Below are 19,956 nucleotides of genomic sequence, written 5' to 3'. Positions count from 1 at the left end.
CAATCGCAGGGAAAGCATTACTGGCGTAATCGTGAATTAGCCCTGTCATTGCCAAGTACTGTATTAATAAGTAATTTCTTCCCCACTTTAGATCTGCACATGACCATCATAATTTAGGGCAATTAATTTTACTTGTAGTTGTTACAAATAACTAGTGAACTAATTATTCATTGATCTCTGATCTTTCTCTTTCTCTTGCTTTTTTTTTCCATTTCTATGGATCATTTACTTACTTTGTCCTCTTCGTGCTTTGAGCACCTAAGGCCTGCACCGAGGACCTCCATCTCTGTCTGTCTGCTGCCATTGTCTGTACAGTGCCCCAAGTCCACCCCTGATCATTCATTTAATTCCTTTTCAACCGACCGTCACCATGTCTCCTTTGGTCGCCCTCTGTTTCTCTTTCCTGGTGGAATCCATCTTAGGGCTACCCTTGGTATCTCTGATGGTTTCATCCTCATCACATGGCCAATCCATTTCCATCGTCTTTCTTTAATCTGGATCATTTACATTGTTGTATTACACATAGAACCATTTCCAGGTTAGTTTGGACTTTCAGTAAGGCATGGCATTCTTGACGTTACATAATTAGCTTCTGAAATTTACACAGCTTTCCTTCACTGTTGAAATATACATGGGATCGAAATTCGGGCAAATGTCAATTAGTGTATCGAATAACCAATAATGTTGTCCTCTCCGGCAAAGAGGTGGAGCTTAATTAAGTCTTCTCATCATTGTCAACAACAATTTAAAGTTCCTGATGTTATTACATAATTTCTAAACCAATGAGAATCTATTTGTTTTTTGACAGACGCTAATTATGTAGCGCTGAGAATGTCATGCCTTACTGGAAGTCCAAACTAACCTGGAAATGGTTCTAAGTGACTTAAGACTCTTGGGCCTCTTGTTCAAACTACATGTATTTCATAGTAATAATGTCATTGTTAAAATTATTCCTATTTTTATCAGGCTTGAAGTAAATTACTAGTATCAACTTTCATTTGTTTATGTCTTATATATTGGGGTTGGTGGGGAGGGGGCAGTGATGTAACGAGAGGCCCTATGTACTGAATGGTCACCTGAGTATTAAACAACACTGAGAAGAATCCAAGTAATAATTTGACAAAAGATGAAGATACAGGTTAACTTTTTTTTATCTCAACATCAACACAACCTAACAAGATATCATAGTTGTGACTTGATGTCCAAGATTTTGCTTTTTAGCAAAGCAATGACCAATTTTTTTATTTAATTCATTTGTTTATTAATTACAAGCAAAGAGGAATAACTCTTCAAGGCCAGAACAGGATCATAGAGCATATTCCACTCTCACATACACATACTGATTCCAACACAATTATGTCTCAGTACTTAAAATCCAAGGTCATAAGAAAAATCTATAGTTTATGGTTAAGTCCTCAAACCAATTTATGTCCTCATATGTAAAAACTTTTCTTTTTTTTACCAAAGGCATTCCTATAAAAATAACAATTCTAGGTTTTTTCATGTGTTTGCATATTCATTTATGCAAGTATCCAGCTTCCCATACATCAACTTTTATCTTTTGTTCACCTGTATGCATCCTCATATGTCTCTGCAAGGATGTCTTTTGAATGAAGGCCTTGCCACATAGATTACAATCATGTAGATCTTCACCTGTATGTATCTTCATATGGTATTTAAGACACTGTGCTCTTTTAAATTCCTTCCCACACACATCACACTTAAAGGGTTTGTCATCGGTATGTGACCGTATCATGTGTATCTTAAGCTGATCTAATCCACTGAAGGTCTTTCCACATAAATCACATATATATGGCATATCCCCTGTATGTGTTCTTATGTGTTTCCGTAAGTTAGTTGAATCACGGAATGCCTTCCCGCACACGTCACATTTATAAGGTTTTTCACCTGTATGTATCCTCAGGTGTACCCGTAAGGTGCTTGAATCGGAGAACGCCTTTATACACACATAACATTCGTAAGGTTTATCCCCTGTATGCTTCCTTATAATGTGATATTTTAGGTGTGATTTCTGCTTGAATACCTTCCCACATGTGCTACATTTATAGGCCATATGACCTGTATGTGTCCTCATGTGTACATGTAAGTTTCCCTGATGGGAAAATTCCTTCCCACACGTATCACATTTATAGGGTTTGTCCCCTGTATGTATCCTAACGTGATTCTGTAATTCAAATTCTCGTTTGAATTCCTTCCCACACACATCACACATTTGAGTTTTATAATTTTTATGTGCCTTCATGTGGTTCTTCAAGGAAGTTTTATCACTGAAGGCCATCACACATATCTTACAATTATAAGGCTTTTCACATGTATGTATCCACATATGATTGTTTAAGCTTTTCTTGAAATTAAATGCCTTTCCACACACATCACAGCTATATGGTTTTTCATTGGTATGTGTCCTCATATGTTGCATTAAATTAGAGTTTTCAGAAAATGCTTTTTGGCACAAACTACATTTAAAAGGTTTATCCCCTGTATGTGTCATCATGTGTCTTTTCAAATGATTTGAACGACTTAATATTTTCCCACAGATGTTACATTGACGTGGCTTTTTACTTGAGTGAATTTCTGAAATCACTGTTTGATTGGTGTCAGCAGTTACTGTTATGTTCTTTAACTTCTCAGCTTCACTTTGAATATGTAAAAGACTCAAATAAGCCATTTGTTCCCCCTGTAAAAAATGATAAAAAACATTCTGTCAATTATACTATATCAAGGATTTATATTTTATGAAGTTAAGTAGAAGTGTCAATCGAGATTTATATGAACCAAAAGTATGCAAAGACAGTCATTTTTGTGTCGCCTACAGAGCAGAGCTGCACTAAAGGATCACTTAACCCAGTGTCTGTCTGCCTGTCCGTCCGTCTGTCTAGCTGTCCATCTGTCTATCTGTCACACTTTGGTATATCAAGAACTGTAAGAGATATGGACTTGATACTTTGCACATTTATTGCTTGCCACTATAGCATTTGTAAATTGCCATGGTTACTGACCTTGTGACCAATGACCTTGTCGTTTGACCTACTTTACTAAAAAGTTAAAAAATGCCAATATACAGCATATTTTTGACATTTAAGGGGAAATTCCATGCCTGCTATTTAGCATGTGCACTGATTGCCATAAAACACTATGAAAAATACCAGCATAAAAATTCACTTGACCTTTGACCTACTTTACAAAGAATACCCAGGACAGTTTTTAAGGCTTTCGAATTTTGAGTGGCTGGGTTGATAATTAAGATTTATACATGTTTACAAGCTCATAATACTCTTCTTTGAAACTGTATATTATTCAGTTACCACACAAACTGATATTTAAATATTCAATAATGAAAATACATCTGGATCAGATTCTGGATCCCAAGTGTAGAGTGACAAATGTTTTAAAGACTTTGAAACATGTATTAACACATGTATTGATGATAACTGATTATTTATCATAATTTCAATGTAAAATTATTCATTTGAAGGTTGGAAATCATATTTTATTTGATTGACAGACTCTATCGCAGTCTTACACTATGTGTGGATATTTTTTTGTTTTTTTGAACTATCATGCTAGATTTTTTTTTTGCATGAAATACTGTTTATGGTAGTAGAATATAAATAGCTGATCACCCTTAGGTTTAATAACATCTTAAAAAAAGCTAAAAGCAGGCGACTCATGCATTCCATCAAACACTCTAGTTATTTCACATGTGACAAATGAAAAGTGTTCCTAAATTCTATTCAGAAAAGATCTTTGTAAATATTTAGTAACATATAGATCAAGCTCCTAACAAACCCTTAGGTAAAAAACAATTTTCCAAATGTATAGGCAGAAAGATTGCATGAGAGACTTTAAGATTGACATGGTAATTCCCAAATCCCCCAAACTTTGTATGCGGGTTGGGGTAGGGGATAAAAAAGATGGGGGTCTTTCTTTCATATTTTCCATATCAAAATATCAAATGATTTATAATAGAATGGTTACTACCTTTTTTTATTGAGGTAAATTTGCCATGAGCAACCTAGGGTTCTAACAAGTTTTGATGGTTTTTTAAGACTTTACATTTGATAGATGAAAAGACAGACTGGCACACTGATTCTACAGAGCCTTAACACAAGGCCCTAAAAATTCATATCTACCTTCAATACTATCTGCTCTTGAGGTTCTTCTTTGAAATTCCTCTTTGCAGGGTCAAAATTCCCATGTGTCATTTCTACAATAGAGAGAAGTTATCTACAAGGACACTACAAATTCTTTTTAATACAAGAATGTACCGGTAGTAAATCAGTGGAAACAAGGCTTCTAATCGTTCCTCGGATAGGGAACTTTTAAGCCAGAGTGAGGCTTACATCAACAACCTTCTAGGTTTTAATTAAATTGTTGTAATAACGCACTCTCTCTTTTAAGTCCTCTGACACAAGTAAAACAATGAATTCAACAGAAAATGGAATGTGAATTGAAATTCATTAATTAATTTATGAATTACTTTGCAAAGGATTTTCTTTTATCTTTTATATATATACATACTAATAGATTTGCCATCTGAAACTTGATCTTCAGAAAAAGAAGTAGGCCACATCTCAAAATCTGACATCAGAATCTGCAATACTGCTCAAAAAACCTGTTTAAACAAAAGAGACAAGTTGTTTAAAGTTACAAAATGAGTCAAAATCATGTGGGTTTTTTAAAGATATCGGTATCATACATCAAAAAATTTATGAAAATTATGAGTATAGTGAAGATATGACAAGTAATCTGCACTGTAAAGCAAGAAAAGACTGCACAATATAAGTGCCGGAAAAACAAAGGTTGTATCTACCGTTTCATTGTTTTCATGTATGTCAAGATCACGCCACTTTTATTTTTAGCTCAAACTTGTCACCAACATTCAACTGGAGCATGCAAATGTGAGAAATATGTTCTAACAAGTTTTTAAAAAGATTGTATCAAAATTCTTGGTCTGCTTAAATTCATTCTTAGGCACTTGAGACCATGGTAACTTATTCAACTTTTTTGTGTACAATAGGGAGGAAGAAGTAATTAAAGCAATAGTTTTGTGCTGGGGCATAATGAAATTATTTTTTCTTACATTTTTCCTCAAAAAAGTTTTAGGTTCTGAAACATGTATACTAATTTTCTGAAACCTAATACTTTCAGGTTTTGAACAAAATTTATAAGGGTCATGCAAAAATTCAATGTTTGTCAGTTTTCCCTTTTGTGTGTCACAGTGTCTAATAAATTCTAAAAAGATGTGTTTGTAAAACACTAATGCCCCCATATGGCAACTTATGGTGAGGATTAAAGTTTCTCAAATACAAGTCATCCTCAAAGGTAAAGGTCAAACTTGTTGGTATCCAGAGGAAGGTCATGTCATAAATAATAAACCTGTGAAATATGAAAGCCAAAGTACTAACTATTCAAAAGTTATGGCCATGCAAGGTTAAAACTTTTTAAAAGTTGGTCAAACTCTAAAGTCAAGGTCAAAAGGTCAAATCTGGTGATACTCAAAGAATGGTCTTGTCACAAGAAAAACATATTGTGAAGTGTGAAATCCCTAGCACTAACTATTCAAACGTGATGACCAATGCTAAAGTTTGGCAGTTTTTGTAAAATTGGGTCAACCTCGACGGTCAAGGCCAAAAGGTCAAATTTGGTGGTAACCAAAGAAAGGTCTTGTCACAAGGAAAATACACCAGTGTGAAATATGAAAGTTATAGTCCCTACCATTCAAAAATTATGGGTACGGTTAAACTTTTTGTGGACAGACAGACGGACAGGACAAAAACTATATATCCCCGAATCTTTAATTATCAGGCATAATCTTCGGGCATAAAAATAGCTAAATCAAAAGATTAATGTGATGGTCCAGAGACACATAAATATTATTTAGGCCACTATGTTTCTGGATGGACCTGTTCCGTGTCCTTGTAATACATCTCATAAATAGAGATCAAGTATTTTTCAACACATAGTAAAACAATTGAAAATAGTCTTATTTTTTAGCATTTGGCATTTTTTCTTGCATATTAGGCTGAATGAAAAGGCCTAATTTATCCGCTATGCAGAGATACACGTTAATGGGAAAATTCGAAAAGATGATTTAAAATGATTTCTTTTCTCAAACCTTTCTCAGTAGGATCTCTACTTCTTATAAAGATATTTTGTTTTAGTGCTAAGCTCTGTGCAAGGGTCAAAATAAGATTTTTGTTAATAAGAAACATTCTGATTCTGTGGGTAAACAAATCAAAATGCCGATCCCGATATCTAATGTATTTGACGGTAACTTTGCGCATAAGAACTAAAGAACTGCGAACGATAGTATTGTTCTCCCGCCTACCTCCAGAAGTTAAAATATTCGATAATTTTTTAATATTTTTTTTATAGATAATTATACGGATTTTCATAAAACATTACTTATTTGAGAGAGATAACTCTAAAATGTTGGTAATACGTGTTTTTCACTATAATCAACGTAAAAAGAAAAATATTTTTAAAACATCCCCCGTTTCACAAAAATTCCTTTTTACAGGTAATATGGAATGTTATTTCACACATTCATACCAAAGCTTTTTGTGTGACACGGGGGGGGGGATATGTTTATTGACAAAAAACGCTAAAAATGTTTAATATTTTCCACCAATTTCAAAGCGATTTACAACTGAAACATTGTATTTTATTGATATTATATTTATGATTTATTTATTTGCCTAAAACATAAGAAAAAATATAAGGAAGATTTAATCATATACAAGACTATTTCGAAATATGATGATGCTTGAAACTCTGGTTTCAATGGAAAATCATCAATTACCACTGAACTGTTCTTTGTATTAAACAAAGATTATATGACCAAATTGCTATTTATATTGAATTAAATGGTTCCAAAATGTAGGCGGGAATCGAGATGTCAGGACCAATCTTATGAAAATCTTGTATCCTTTGGGTCAAATAAAGACTACCTTTGGGGGTGAAGTACTGAAGTACATACATTAAAGCCAACCCATATATAGCAGCCCCCCCCCCCCCCCCCCCCCACACACACACACAATGGGGAGGGCCCATGCAATAAGGGCAACTCAGGTTTTAAAAAATATAACAAGGGAAACAAGATTTGTTTGAGAAATGAAATATATGGAGATAACTAGATAGAATGTTCTATCGCATCGTCGGAAACCCACGGGTGATCTCGTCCTTACTTAACGAGACGTGGGTTCCCGACGATGATTCTATCGTTAAAATGTTAAATGTCCTACGGACCCGGCTTGTCCCGAGGCACAGTTAGATTATTCTAACTAGGAGATTACGAACAGCATTCGAGCTTAAAAGTCCATAAAACAATTTTAAAAAATAGGAGCAAAGCAAACAGGACCTCCACAACATCAAAGGTGGGATCAGGTACCACGGAGGAGTGAACATCCCTTACCGACCGTTTTTTGAGGTCAGTACAATGATTTAGCCATCTGAGGAGTACAATATTCACCGAGCCCGAAGGGCGAGGTGAATATTGTACTTCGAAGATGGCTAAATCATTGTATTGACCGAAAAACAGCAATAATTGTTTTATTATATGATTCACTGATAAAATGATACAGCTAATTGCTTGTTTGCATTTAATCAAGTCCTAGCCAAATACAAGAGAGAAGCAGAATTGAAATGTAAATAAACCTCACCAGTCGTATCAATTTGAATTTTTTTTAATCAATTTTAGTTACCATGAAAAAAGAATATAATTTCAGTCTTTTTTATAGGATAGATTTTGAAAAGAGGAATATATCATCAGGGAAAACTGACACCAAAAAAGTAAAAATTACCGTTCAGTAAGAGTGTTGGAGGGGGCCCCTGCATCCCCTATTACCACCCTCACCCGAAAATATATACCCGCTTATGTTTTGTTCAAATGAAAAAAAAGTCATAGTCGTATAAATAACTTTCCAAAAGAATTTGTATCAATTTGGAATTTCCCGATCTATTTTTAGATCAATGTAGAGGAAATAAATCCTTGTATTCACCTGGAACGTCACGTGCAGGTCAATACAACGTAGTATTTTTCTAACATAGATGGATCTCAGCCAATCAGAGAGATGGAAATTATTTAATTATATAATAATTAAATTTACACCCCCCCCCCCAAAATGAGAAGAAATCACAAAGCAATACAAATTGCTCTGATGTGTAAAAATTTCTATGAATAAATGAAATTTCATGTTAAGAAAAGTGCAAATTTAAAAAAAAACAAGCTTTGAATTAATTTGTACTTAGTCTCTTTCATTGGGGCTGATGCGGGAGGGGTTACTGTTTTAATTATTGGGGGGATACATTTTTCTGTAGGTTGGTCCTTATTTGATCTGTACAATCAATGCATTTGAAGGAAATCTTAAAACTGAAGAGAGAGAGAGAGAGAGAGAGAGAGAGAGAGAGAGAGAGAGAGAGAGAGAGAGAGAGAGAGAGAGAGAGAGAGAGAGAGAGAGAGAGATGTAGCTCTCCGACAAAAAAACAGACTTGTTCTTCCATCCCAATTTTATCAAAACCAGCGAGCTACTGCAGTGATCTGTACATAGCTTAATTAGGCAAAAAAAAAAAAAAACAAAACAAAAAACTGTCGCGTTTTGAGAACAGATCGGGTTTGGTATTCTCTAAATTACGAATAACAAAAATACATGCAGAGACGGTGGTAGACGACAAAGTACTTGTTTTGGATGCTGGTAGTACAGAGACAAACTGCAAGTAAAAAATGTCGTGCATTGAGGGGAAATGGTTTCGTGAAATGAACGAAATGTGGTCTGGATATTGTGTGTCTTTGCAAATAGAACAAATTTTGCACCAAGAAAAGTCTAAATTTCAAGAGATCCTCGTGTTTAAAAGGTAAGAGCACGTTAGCTCAAGTATGCATTTATCACGGTGACCCGATGAAGGTGATAAGAGCTTGTTAATTTCCCCCGATGAATTGAACAAAATAAAAAATCTGTGACTTGCGTAACGAGAAAAAAAATTGAGGATGAAAGGCAAAATGCATTTTCTTGTTTATATATACATGTACTTTTTAGTTTTTTAATTAAAAATATTTCATTAAAGCTAGGAATTCAACAAACAAGAAGATTATATAAAATTGCCAAAATATTAACTTCCAGAAATAATATACAATTATGGACTGTTTAGAAGGGAGACATCACCAGTTATCATAGTTAGAATAATCTAACTGTGTCTCGGTACAAGCCCTCACCACAGTTAGAATACCACCCATATACTCGTAATGTAGCAAAAACTTGCAGAATCGCACCGAAACGATTTTGAAGGATACAAACGGATTTGCACTGAAAATAACTTGCAAATTAATCATAACAAACCTTTTTGAAATTGCTTATGCCTTTTATCCCAAAAAAATAATCCATATAAATACGAAAATCCAATTCATTTTCTCAACGTTTTTCTCTCGATTCAAATTACCTCCATGTTTACATTCGGAACTCTCTAGATTGTTCCTAGTAAATGCACTATGCGAGTTATCGCCCGTGTTTCTTTCTGCTACATTACGAATACACGGAACGAATTCTATCGTTAAACCGGGTCCGTAGGACAATATCATTTTAACGATAGAACATTCTATCTACAGTTATCAGGTCTGAGTAGGGTTGTCACCCGAGGGCGCTTGCGCCCGAGGGTGACAACCCTACTCAGACCTGATAACTGGTGATGTCTCCCTTCTAAACAGTCCATAATAGTTTTATTATCCTGAAGAATATTTAATTATCAATTAGATAGAGTAGAAAATAGTAATCAAACCTCTTGTTTTCTTCTACTCTGCTCCGATTCCATCCTTTCAAAATATGTCAACAGACAACGTTGACGTCATCGTTAGAATTTATTGTTTACCGATCCCGCATATTTAGCCATTGTATTTATAAATAGGAGTTATCTCGCTTAAACCACTGTAGTCTTTATCAAAGGGCGACAACACAGTTGTAACCGTGCATGCTCGCTTACGCTATTTCATTGTCATCTGAAGGGAGATAACAGTTGTCACCCTGCGCGTGAGGGAGACATCACGAGTTGTCTCCCTGCACGTGACCTGCTCTAAACCAATCAGATTGACTGTATAATTCTGAAGGATAATAATATTCATTATTTAAGTGATCATCCTTTGGAGACACAATTTCTATCAAGTATTTACGCTTTAAATTATGTTCTTGTCATGACATGACAACTTGTTATTACATGTATATGTTTTAAATATAATATATAAGGCCTAATAATTTTAATATTATATCCAAAACATGTATGGTTGCATAAACCTAGAGCCAAGAGTATTGAGAAATACCATCTTGGTCCAACTGTACCCCCCGGAGACAGCAGTCTCTGCAGAGTTGACACATATTTTATAATAATTTTCAATGTAATTATTTAAATATGCCCCTATTTCAGTCTAGTGAATCTCAGATATTTTAAAAGGTTAAAAGTCCCTAATCTTGACATTGCACTGCCACAACTAATGTACAGGTTGTAACTAAAGAAAAAGTTTATATAGGTATGTAGAACATGTCTGGTAAAATATGTCGGAGTCTTATTGTGAAGCATTTATGCATGAAGAAGGAACCAACAGTATCTCAGGCATTTCAGTTTTTAAACTGTCAAGCAAAGAATGAGTTTCCTTAACATCCTATTTTAGGTCCCTATCGAGCTTTAAATGAAGTGAATCCAAAATTTTTTTAAAAGAAATAGTGATTAAGATCTACATATCATGATTATATCAGGTAGATAATATGTACAAAAGCAATGCCTTGTTGTCAGAAATCAAAACTGAAGCAACAAACCAGTGTCATCATTGGGAATTTGACATCCAATAAGAGTAGTTTTCAGATCACCTAATCAGTAATTTAAAAAGAGATGGGACTATCCATCAACTCTCTCTCTCTCAATTTGATTAATATGTGAATGGTATTAGTATACAAAAATTTTAGCAATGACTGTCACAATATAAAAAAGTTATTCTCTGGTAAATATTTTAAGGACACACATTATAATAACATTAGATTTAATTTGTTGAATCCTGCAAATGGTAGCCCAACAGAAAAGACACTCAACCTAAATAAGATTAATGTCAAGTTTAAAGCTGGACACCAATCTGTGAATTGTAATATTAAACAGGTCAATCAAGGTGAAATCAAGGTTAACACAATCATTATAATTAAAGTGACATTTTTTTCAAACATGTTTGTTGAATAAAATTAAGTTTGAGCACACATTTAATATTGCCTTAAATGTGTTGATTGAATATATGAAATGATTTGTTCAATACAAAGCTAAAGTTTTAAGAACAGCCAACAACCATTCACTGACTTTATATAGGTATATGTTTTAAGATGTTGTAAAAATATAACCTATTAATAATCTAGAAATCTTTGAGTCCCATGCCTTTGATTTCTTTTTGGTTTCCTTGAAACAAAAGTCTTCAATAAATTCATATACCTATCAAGAATACATGTACTTAGTTAAGATATAAGTGATCTATAATACAGAAAGAAATAAAAACATTTTATAACGCTTAAATTTATGGCTTTTTAAAAGTACTCTTTAGTTCACTCATTCTTTATCTATTTTAAAGTAGGTCAAAGTTTTAGATTTGAAGGTACATGTTACACAAAAGATTATGCAGAATATCCAAGTTACGTAATTTCTTCAATCGTGATTAACAGTAACAAAAAAAGGAAAGAGCTAAAGAAAAATTAGTAATATCTTCAATGTAGTATATTTATGAAAAGAAGATGATTGTGTCTTGGAGCACATTGTCAAATGTCCCAGTTCAATAAAAGAAATTTGACTTAATTTTTGTTTTAACAATTTACCTTGGCCTGGAATCTTTGTCTTCTTTTGCCACAATTATTACTATTGCCATGTATATAGACTACCCTATATGATCTAAAATCTCATCAAATTCATTACAGGGTTAAGGACCTGACAAGGAGTAAGCCCTGAAATTTACTTTTCCTAAGTAAAGGGTTGTGGCTTTAAGGCTCTGTGGTGAAATATTAAAAAAGCATTTCTTTATTATCCCCCAAAATATAATTGACAAGTTATTTTCAATATTATGATAGGCACTGAAGCATCTAACATTCTGAAATGATCTTACGAGATAGATATATCAGGATAAGGACATCATAGAATCCCCCTTAAAAAAACTCAACATATTGCACACTAGCAATTAAATATTTAGGTATAATAATGTAATGTATTTGGTTTAGGCAGTACGTTCTTTTGCAAATGAAATTTAAGGTAAACATGGATATACTTGTGTCTAGATTACCCTGTCTGTTGTGTCCATTTATCACATATAGTTGAACTTCAGTATCTGGAACTCGGATATCTCAAACACCATGGATATGTCAAAGTGATCTGGAGGTCCAGTCCACTTATTCTTTTAGTATTTTATCTTTGATATCTTGAATCATTGGATAAGTCACATTTTTTCTGAGTCCTATTTATTTTATTAAGATGACAAAGTTTAACTTCAATTGGAATAGCTGTGATCCACTAATGTTCCTTTAAACAAGTGATCACATCAGATAAAAGTGAAAAAAATCTGTATGATGTCATAATTTCCTTGCAACCTATGTATTCTAAATATTTTATTTACTTTTGAAATAAACACTACAAGTGAGTTTTTAAAATAATTCATGAATTAAGGTTAAAGTAGAAAAAGCATCACAAGCATGTGGTATCAGCGTAAATTTGAATTTAGAAAGATATGACACTAGTCTTACTTCGATAATGTAGATGAAGAATTTTCCTTTTCAATTATGTTAGATAAGGAATATAAGAGACATGATAAATAAGTTCTGTTCAAGAGATTTATACATAGAAAGGGGGGGGGAAGGGTTTACAAATGAACTTACAACTTGGCCACATGTAGGAGGGATCACTTTGATGTTTAAATGAACAAAAGAAATTTGTGTCTCTTTTTTTGGACCATTTTCACAGAGGAATGTAAGAAACTTGTATGTGACATAAAAAAGGTTTGTTTACCAAGTTAAATAATGTTGTAAATCAACTGAGCAAACATCAGTTTGATATCATATATTATGTAATATCATATCATATGACCACATCCCGTGATGAATATTTGCAAAAACACTCCAGTTATATTTGACCATTAGATATGTATTGCCACTTGTAACATGTTTATGTGCAAATTCTGATATTTTAAACAGACAAACATCATATTTATACTTTTTCAAAAAGACCAATTTGAAAGCGAAATAAAAAGAATTTTATTTTCAAAGTTTATTGCCTGCAGGTGCATGCCATAATACTATGATGTCATACTTTACATTTTTCTATTATTCATGCATTACTCAGTGCTTCTTTTACAATTTTGAAATGTTATATAATTTATATAATAAGACAATGATATAGTCAGCTGAATTATTTTGTAGCAAATCGTTTGGGAATGTGCTGGTCCTTGACGGTATTATTCAGTGTACAGAGAGAGATGAGCATGCGTACCAAGAGATGATAGCCCACCTACCACTGTCCTGTCATGAAAACCCTCAGCAGGTATACATCAGCATATCATGCAGTACTGTAAAATCACATATCTTCAAGGGTTCACATTTTCGAGGTTTGAGAAAAATATATTTGTTCATGGGGATTTGATTTCCTGGTTGAACTATTGTTCAGTAGTAATACATGTATATATGAAAAATTGCATTTCATGGTGAACATAAATTTGTGGGTTTCTTCATACCTTGAAAACAATGAAACTTAAAGTCCGAGGAGAATGAGTGATTTCACAGCATGTCCTAATACTAAGTAGACACAATGTAACACATTACTTGAAATACCATGTATGAATATTAATTTTTTGGTACATGTACAGTCATAATGAAAAAAAAATGAAACAGGAATTTACAGAAATATTTGCAAAGCTTATTTTACTTTGTTATATTTATTTATCATAAAATCCAGTACATTTAGGTAGTTTGAATTTCTTGCTGACAAAGTGCGATGAGTTGAAAATAGTTTGTCAAACCAGAAACTAGCAAAAAAAAAAAAACCAAACCTAAAACCAAAACTTAAAATTAGGTACCTGTATAAATTTTGAAATAATTTTAAAATAAAACAAAATTGTCACAATGTGCTTTAATATAGATAAGTCCATTTTTAGTTTTATATGGTGTCAGGACTAGACTTGGTATAAGAGTGTTCTATGTTTGTGTTAAGTATAATGTTTATACTAAGCTTCCTTGCTTTAGGTGCTTGTTGTGGGGGGAGGAGATGGAGGCGTGGTCAGGGAGGTCCTGAAAAATACCAGCGTCCAGAAGGTCATTCTGTGTGAAATAGACGAGGTAATGTTCATTCCAACAAAGTCACCTTAAATTATGTTTGCTAATATAATTTTTATAAGAAGATGGGTTGTTCAAATACATAGAATATGGTGATACCTGTATAAGTTTCTGAACTTAGATCCATATATGTTTATTTGACTTTGATCACCGTGAAAAACCTTGTCATTATTAATGGCGAGTGTTCAATACTTATTAATGAAAAGGGCCTTTCTGACATATGTTTACTTCACGTTCTTGTGTTTGGAGACAGCGTGTTATAGAAGTCTGTAAGAAGTACCTTCCCTCCATGGCGTCCTGTCTCAGTGATCCTCGTGTGACCGTGTTTGTGGGGGACGGAATTAAGTACATGAAGGAACACAAGGGACAGTTTGATGTCATCATCACTGATGCTCCAGATCCTATTGGTAGGTCACAAAGTAATAAAATTCTCATTGTAATGTATGAAACTCTTAAATATTACAAACCCATATATTATATTTTTTTTTAAAAAAAGAGAGTTTATAAGTCATATCATGTTTTAATTAAAGAAAATGTCAGCCATGCTGAAATTTTACAAATCTTGGACATGCAATATACTGACTAGAATTTAATACTCTGTCTAAGCTATTTAAAAACACAAGTAGATGTACATCATGTACAATGAGCTGTATTGCTTGTCATAGTTTGTTATCATATACACTGTTAAGCCACATAGTTTTTTCCTGTCGGAAACAAATTTCTTTTCCTCACAGGAAGATTTTTATATGCTTATGGTAGCCTACTTGATTTATGATTATATTAAAGGTCAAAATCATTTGTAAACAAAATTATTAGAATGATTTTGATTTGATCATAGTTTGATATTATTGGAATATTTCAAGCAAGTTATTGTGGCAATTCAGACTTCTTGCACTTTCCTACAGAGTTCTGAAGTGTTCCTTGTTTTCAATGCCTATTGGAGATGATAAAATTGAGAATCTGAAAAATGAAAACACCTCAAAGCTATTATTTTATGTCACTTCCCATGAAATTAGGAAGGCATATGGGCATAACTCTTATGTTAACCTGATGTAAACCTGTATGTATTTCCACCCATGTTCCTTTCATTCTGAAAATGATCTGGATTGGGAAGTTCATTGCGTTTGCTTTTTGGGTCAGTTCGTTAAAGGGCATCAAATTTTCTTTCAGGTTAAAAGAGTTTTTTACTGTAATTCAATGACTCAGGAATATTATGAAAAACATTATTCGAAGGATGTTCATATTTACCAACAGTTGCTTTAATGAAGAGCTTATCTGAGATCTCTTTTGAGGTCAAAAGGTCAGGCTTTTGTTGCAAAAAATCAAGTTATTGATTCTTTGCAAAAACCTTTAAAGTTGGTAAGATTTTTGTATTTGAATTGAATCCTTTTGACTTGTCTGCTTTAGATGTTATATTTTAAAAAAATGCCTTTTCAGGTGCAGCAGCAGGGCTGTATGAGGAATCATATTATGCTAGTATGAAGGCAGCTCTACGTACCAATGGAATCATCTGCTGTCAAGGTTAGATTCAGTCACAAGTCTGTAGTGTTTAAGGGGATGAAGGACCTTTGGCTGAAAAAATACCTGTCATTTAATTTTTTTTCATATTTTGTATATATCTTATTTAGTATGTCCCACATACTATAAAGCAGACATATCAATAGGTTTCTAGACTTATTTATGAGATATTGAGTGACAAATACCATACCCCACAGTGTCTGAGCGGAGTTTTTATTCTCCGTGTTTCTGGGTCCATTACTCGGTTAATAATTGAATTTTTTCAGCATAGATATAAAATATGCCAGCGGAAATGTGTCTTTTAAAATATTTCAGGGTATGAATAGGGTTAAAAATTCGGAAAAGCAAGATTCTTTTGTAACACCACATCTGGAGACGGAAATTTACGTACTTTTTAAGACAACTTAAACAATTAAAAAATTAATTTGCAAAAAATCCTATCATTCAATATTTGAAAATTTACGTCGCAGTGCAAGTTCGTCATTGTATTGATTAACTGTAAAAATATCGATTGGTGAAGCTGAGCTCAATATTGGACGGGGCAAAGTTAAACGAGACATGATCATAAGAAAAACGTGTCATGTTTACATTTCTCGAGTACGGGAAAACCCAACTATGACGTCACACATTTCTGAAATAAGCGAAATAAGACATACCCACAAAACATTTCGTCAACAACCATGTAAAAATATTTTTTTGCATTCTGAAATTCACAAAATACCCCACCATGTACAGATTATGGTCCGTTTTTATGATTTTATACTACCCGTTTTACCATGTATGATCTTACTGTACTAAGAGATCCACTATGACGTCAACGACGTGCTGGATGCGCAGTGTAGGGAAACGGAAGAGTGGATTAATCTATTCCGTAATTTTATAATATTTGCAAGAAATTTTAAATGTTTTCAGATATTTTTATACTAGATGGTGAACGCAAACAGACAGTCAAAAAATTATACAATTACTGTGGTTTCAATCTCCTTATGTACATATTTTATCAGAGATTATGACGTAATTCAACTGAGTCACGTGACCATACATCCTTCGTCCCCTTAACTTAAGTTGTCAAAATTGCAAAATGTGCAATTTAGAATAACTGATAAAGTATTAAAACATGAAGGAAAGAAGCAGCATCTAAACTAGCATTTGCCAAAGCATATACAGATGGATCAGTGTGCAGCTTTGGTTTCATTTATCTGGCATTAGAAATATGTTGTAGTCTGTGACTGGTGATTATAGAAGCATTCATAGATACAACTTATGAGCAAGTAAGAATGTCAATTCATGTAAAGACAAGGAAGTAGAATAAATGTAGTTACCCACAAAATTAAATCCCTACAAACTAAAAATATTTTGGATATCCAAGAACATTGATGCCCACCAACTTGTTCATCCTTTACATGAAGGCTGAGAAAACTTCAAAATTATTTCTCAAACAGTTCCAAGTCCTTAAATTCCTTTTGGTCTTGTGTTCAATAATTATGATAGATATTACTCAATACTTGATATCGCGATTACTTAACTTAGCGGAACTCTTTCGCGAAGGAGGTAGGAATCGTCTGTTGGGTGGGGGCAATGTGCTTTTCAATACAATGCAAGATCGATCATTGTAGCATTTATAAGGACAGATAAGTAAAACATCCTGGTGGAATACCTCGCTAAACAATCGCTGAACCAGCCTAATATATTTTTGAGAGGAGCCAATCCTAAATTGTCACATTTTTAACGATATTTTTAATTAAGCGGACTCTTTTCGTTAAATTTTCATTGAAAATCGTCACATTTTTAAGCAGATAAAATATTCTAACTTTCCTTATTTGACATTCTACTATTTGGAGTTCAATATCTCGCAAAACATCGTGATTTCGTCATTAAATTGTTCGAATCATTCGATTGTCACTACTGTAAACAATGTCATTTGCCCCCAGAAATGTAGACTTTTCTCGACTCCCCCGCAAAAGAGCGGTAGTAAGTTAGATAACTGCGAGGTACTCATTGGTAGTCGCGATATAAAGTATTAAGCTATAAATAACTATTTTTGTTTGCTTTCTCAGGTGAGAATCTGTACCTTGATCTACCACTGATTAAGAAGCTGATGGGAATCTGTAGACAGACTTTCCAGGCTGTGGGGTATGCCTACACCCTGATTCCCACCTACACCGGCGGCCATATAGGATTCGTCCTCTCCAGCACCAGTCCGGTAAGACAAATTGTCATCACACTTTAAATGAGAGGTCATATACTGTAGAATCACAAATTTTCATGGGGACAAAATTTCATTGATTTGTCATCTTAAAAGGTTTGGTTGGCATTAAATTTCGTTGTTTTGAAAATACCTTTATTTATTATTTAGTAAAATAAAAATTTTGTGTGGGATTTAATTTCTGCTTTTACAGCATATAGAAATAGACAGTTTTCTTGTTAAAGATTAAAAAAAGCTTCATAGTCTGTAAAGTTCAGCATCATGTTCTTATTAAAGGTTGTGCTGCAAGGTCAAATGATTTTTTTTCATTACTATCTGGAGCATTTTGTTGGGTTTTTTTCCCTGCGCAGCTTACATTTTAACTGATAGAATTCTAATCATGGTCTATTTTGATTTAAGGATGTTAAATTTAATGAACCAAGAAGGATTTACAGTGAGAGTGAAATCAAGAAGATGAAAATGAAGTATTACAACTCAGAAATTCATAAGGCGTCATTTGTGATTCCACAATTTGCCAAGGAGGTGAGAATTTTGAAAAAAAGTTGTGTTCAAAATGTAAATTTCTGTGTTTCAGATTTCAATTGATTAATGAAAATTTTAGTATGTTGAATTTCTCATACTTATGGCAGATATTACATGCTAAAAAAGGAAAGATATCTGAGAGATTTGCTTTATTCATAACATCTGGAGAACTTTGACCTTTGATAGTGAACTTAGTGTAAAGTGAAATGAAAAATTGCATAATAAAATGTAGGAAAATTATCATTGAAGAAGTAGAATATTAAAGTTTAGAATGTAGCATTAGAACATTAATAATAGGGTGGTTTGTCATCAAGCTTTATGCAGCATATTGGATTGCAGTTATATTCTTAGAAGTATGTCCGACACCATTTTATATATATTGGATCTAAGATGAAGAGAAATTCACGCAGCATGACCATTATCTACTCAACACAAAAAATTGCAACAAAAATAGCGATCTTGTCACTGGCAGTATATGTGTTCTGAGATAGCTTGAGCTAATGACATAATCTTGGACTGTATTTCAGGCTCTGGAACAGGTCTCCAATGGAGTTTCCGACACTTGATCAACTGTTTTAACCTGAGTTGCCACCGCACTGATTACTGCGTAATCTCTATGACCTTCTTGCACTCTTCCTGCACTCCAGTAATGATGTGTGTAGACAGATGAATTTCAGTATACAGCAGTGACGATCAAGAGTTCAGTCCCTTGGCCAGTTTCCATGAATATTTAGTCTTTTTTTTTATTCTATAAGACAGTTTTAATATAGATTTTATGTTAGTATACAGTTTGAATATACTCAGTCTTTGTAGAAAATATGAGCATTTTTGTAATAGCAGTATTCTATCATATTGATGATAAATTTTAAAACTTTTTAATATGCTAACAAAAGCTGAACTTATTAACAAGTTAAGCAATGGTATACATGTAATAGTTTCAATTTAAATGAATTAAAATAATTGAAAGTATAGCTTCTAAATGAAGCTTTATAACTTCTATTCAGATGCGTTGGCTTTAACAAATATCACCCATAAATTGCTTTATCAGTTAATTGTTTGTTTACATAGAGTAAAAAAAATATACCTGGTATCTCTGTACCTTGGCCTTCACTGTAGTCTTGCATGAATCATTATCATATTACATGTAATTAGCATCAAGGATTTTGTTCCATTTAAATTTGTCTTTCACACTGCCTGGAAATAGATGGACTTCAAATTCACCACACTTCACAATTGTCCTCTGCATTGCTTTGTTGTTATTGATCATATTTACTCAAAAGTTACAATGAGAAAAAAAAAATTTAATCCAGTATACAAACATTTCGAGATTCCAAATAGAATGTTACAAATGCTTTACAC

The 19,956-nt window shown here is 33.3% G+C and overlaps 2 protein-coding genes across 2 annotated transcripts; one reads left to right on the top strand and one right to left on the bottom strand.

The window, feature by feature from the left end:
* Positions 1-1,262: 1,262 nt before the first annotated feature.
* Positions 1,263-6,218, bottom strand: LOC134278965 (zinc finger protein OZF-like). Its single transcript, XM_062761271.1, has 4 exons — positions 6,140-6,218; positions 4,543-4,636; positions 4,155-4,228; positions 1,263-2,698 (listed from the first exon to the last, which is right to left on the bottom strand). The coding sequence occupies exons 2-4, from the start codon at positions 4,607-4,609 to the stop codon at positions 1,517-1,519; spliced, it is 1,323 nt and encodes a 440-aa protein (XP_062617255.1). The 5' UTR covers positions 4,610-4,636; positions 6,140-6,218; the 3' UTR covers positions 1,263-1,516.
* A 2,435-nt stretch (positions 6,219-8,653) lies between these two features.
* Positions 8,654-19,636, top strand: LOC134278986 (spermidine synthase-like). The gene is made up of 8 exons (XM_062761299.1): positions 8,654-8,877; positions 13,443-13,563; positions 14,262-14,354; positions 14,605-14,758; positions 15,789-15,872; positions 17,927-18,072; positions 18,475-18,597; positions 19,125-19,636. Exons 1-8 carry the CDS (start codon positions 8,747-8,749, stop codon positions 19,161-19,163), a joined length of 891 nt encoding a protein of 296 aa, XP_062617283.1. The 5' UTR covers positions 8,654-8,746; the 3' UTR covers positions 19,164-19,636.
* The last annotated feature ends 320 nt before the right edge of the window (positions 19,637-19,956 follow it).

This window comes from Saccostrea cucullata, unplaced genomic scaffold, assembly GCF_032062105.1.
Source record: "Saccostrea cucullata isolate Sc308-1 unplaced genomic scaffold, CSIRO_AGI_Scuc_v1 ctg755, whole genome shotgun sequence".
In the NCBI taxonomy this organism is placed as follows: Eukaryota; Metazoa; Mollusca; class Bivalvia; order Ostreida; family Ostreidae; genus Saccostrea; species Saccostrea cuccullata.
Note: the sequence above shows the minus strand (reverse complement) of the source record. Positions and strands in the feature narration are given on the sequence as shown.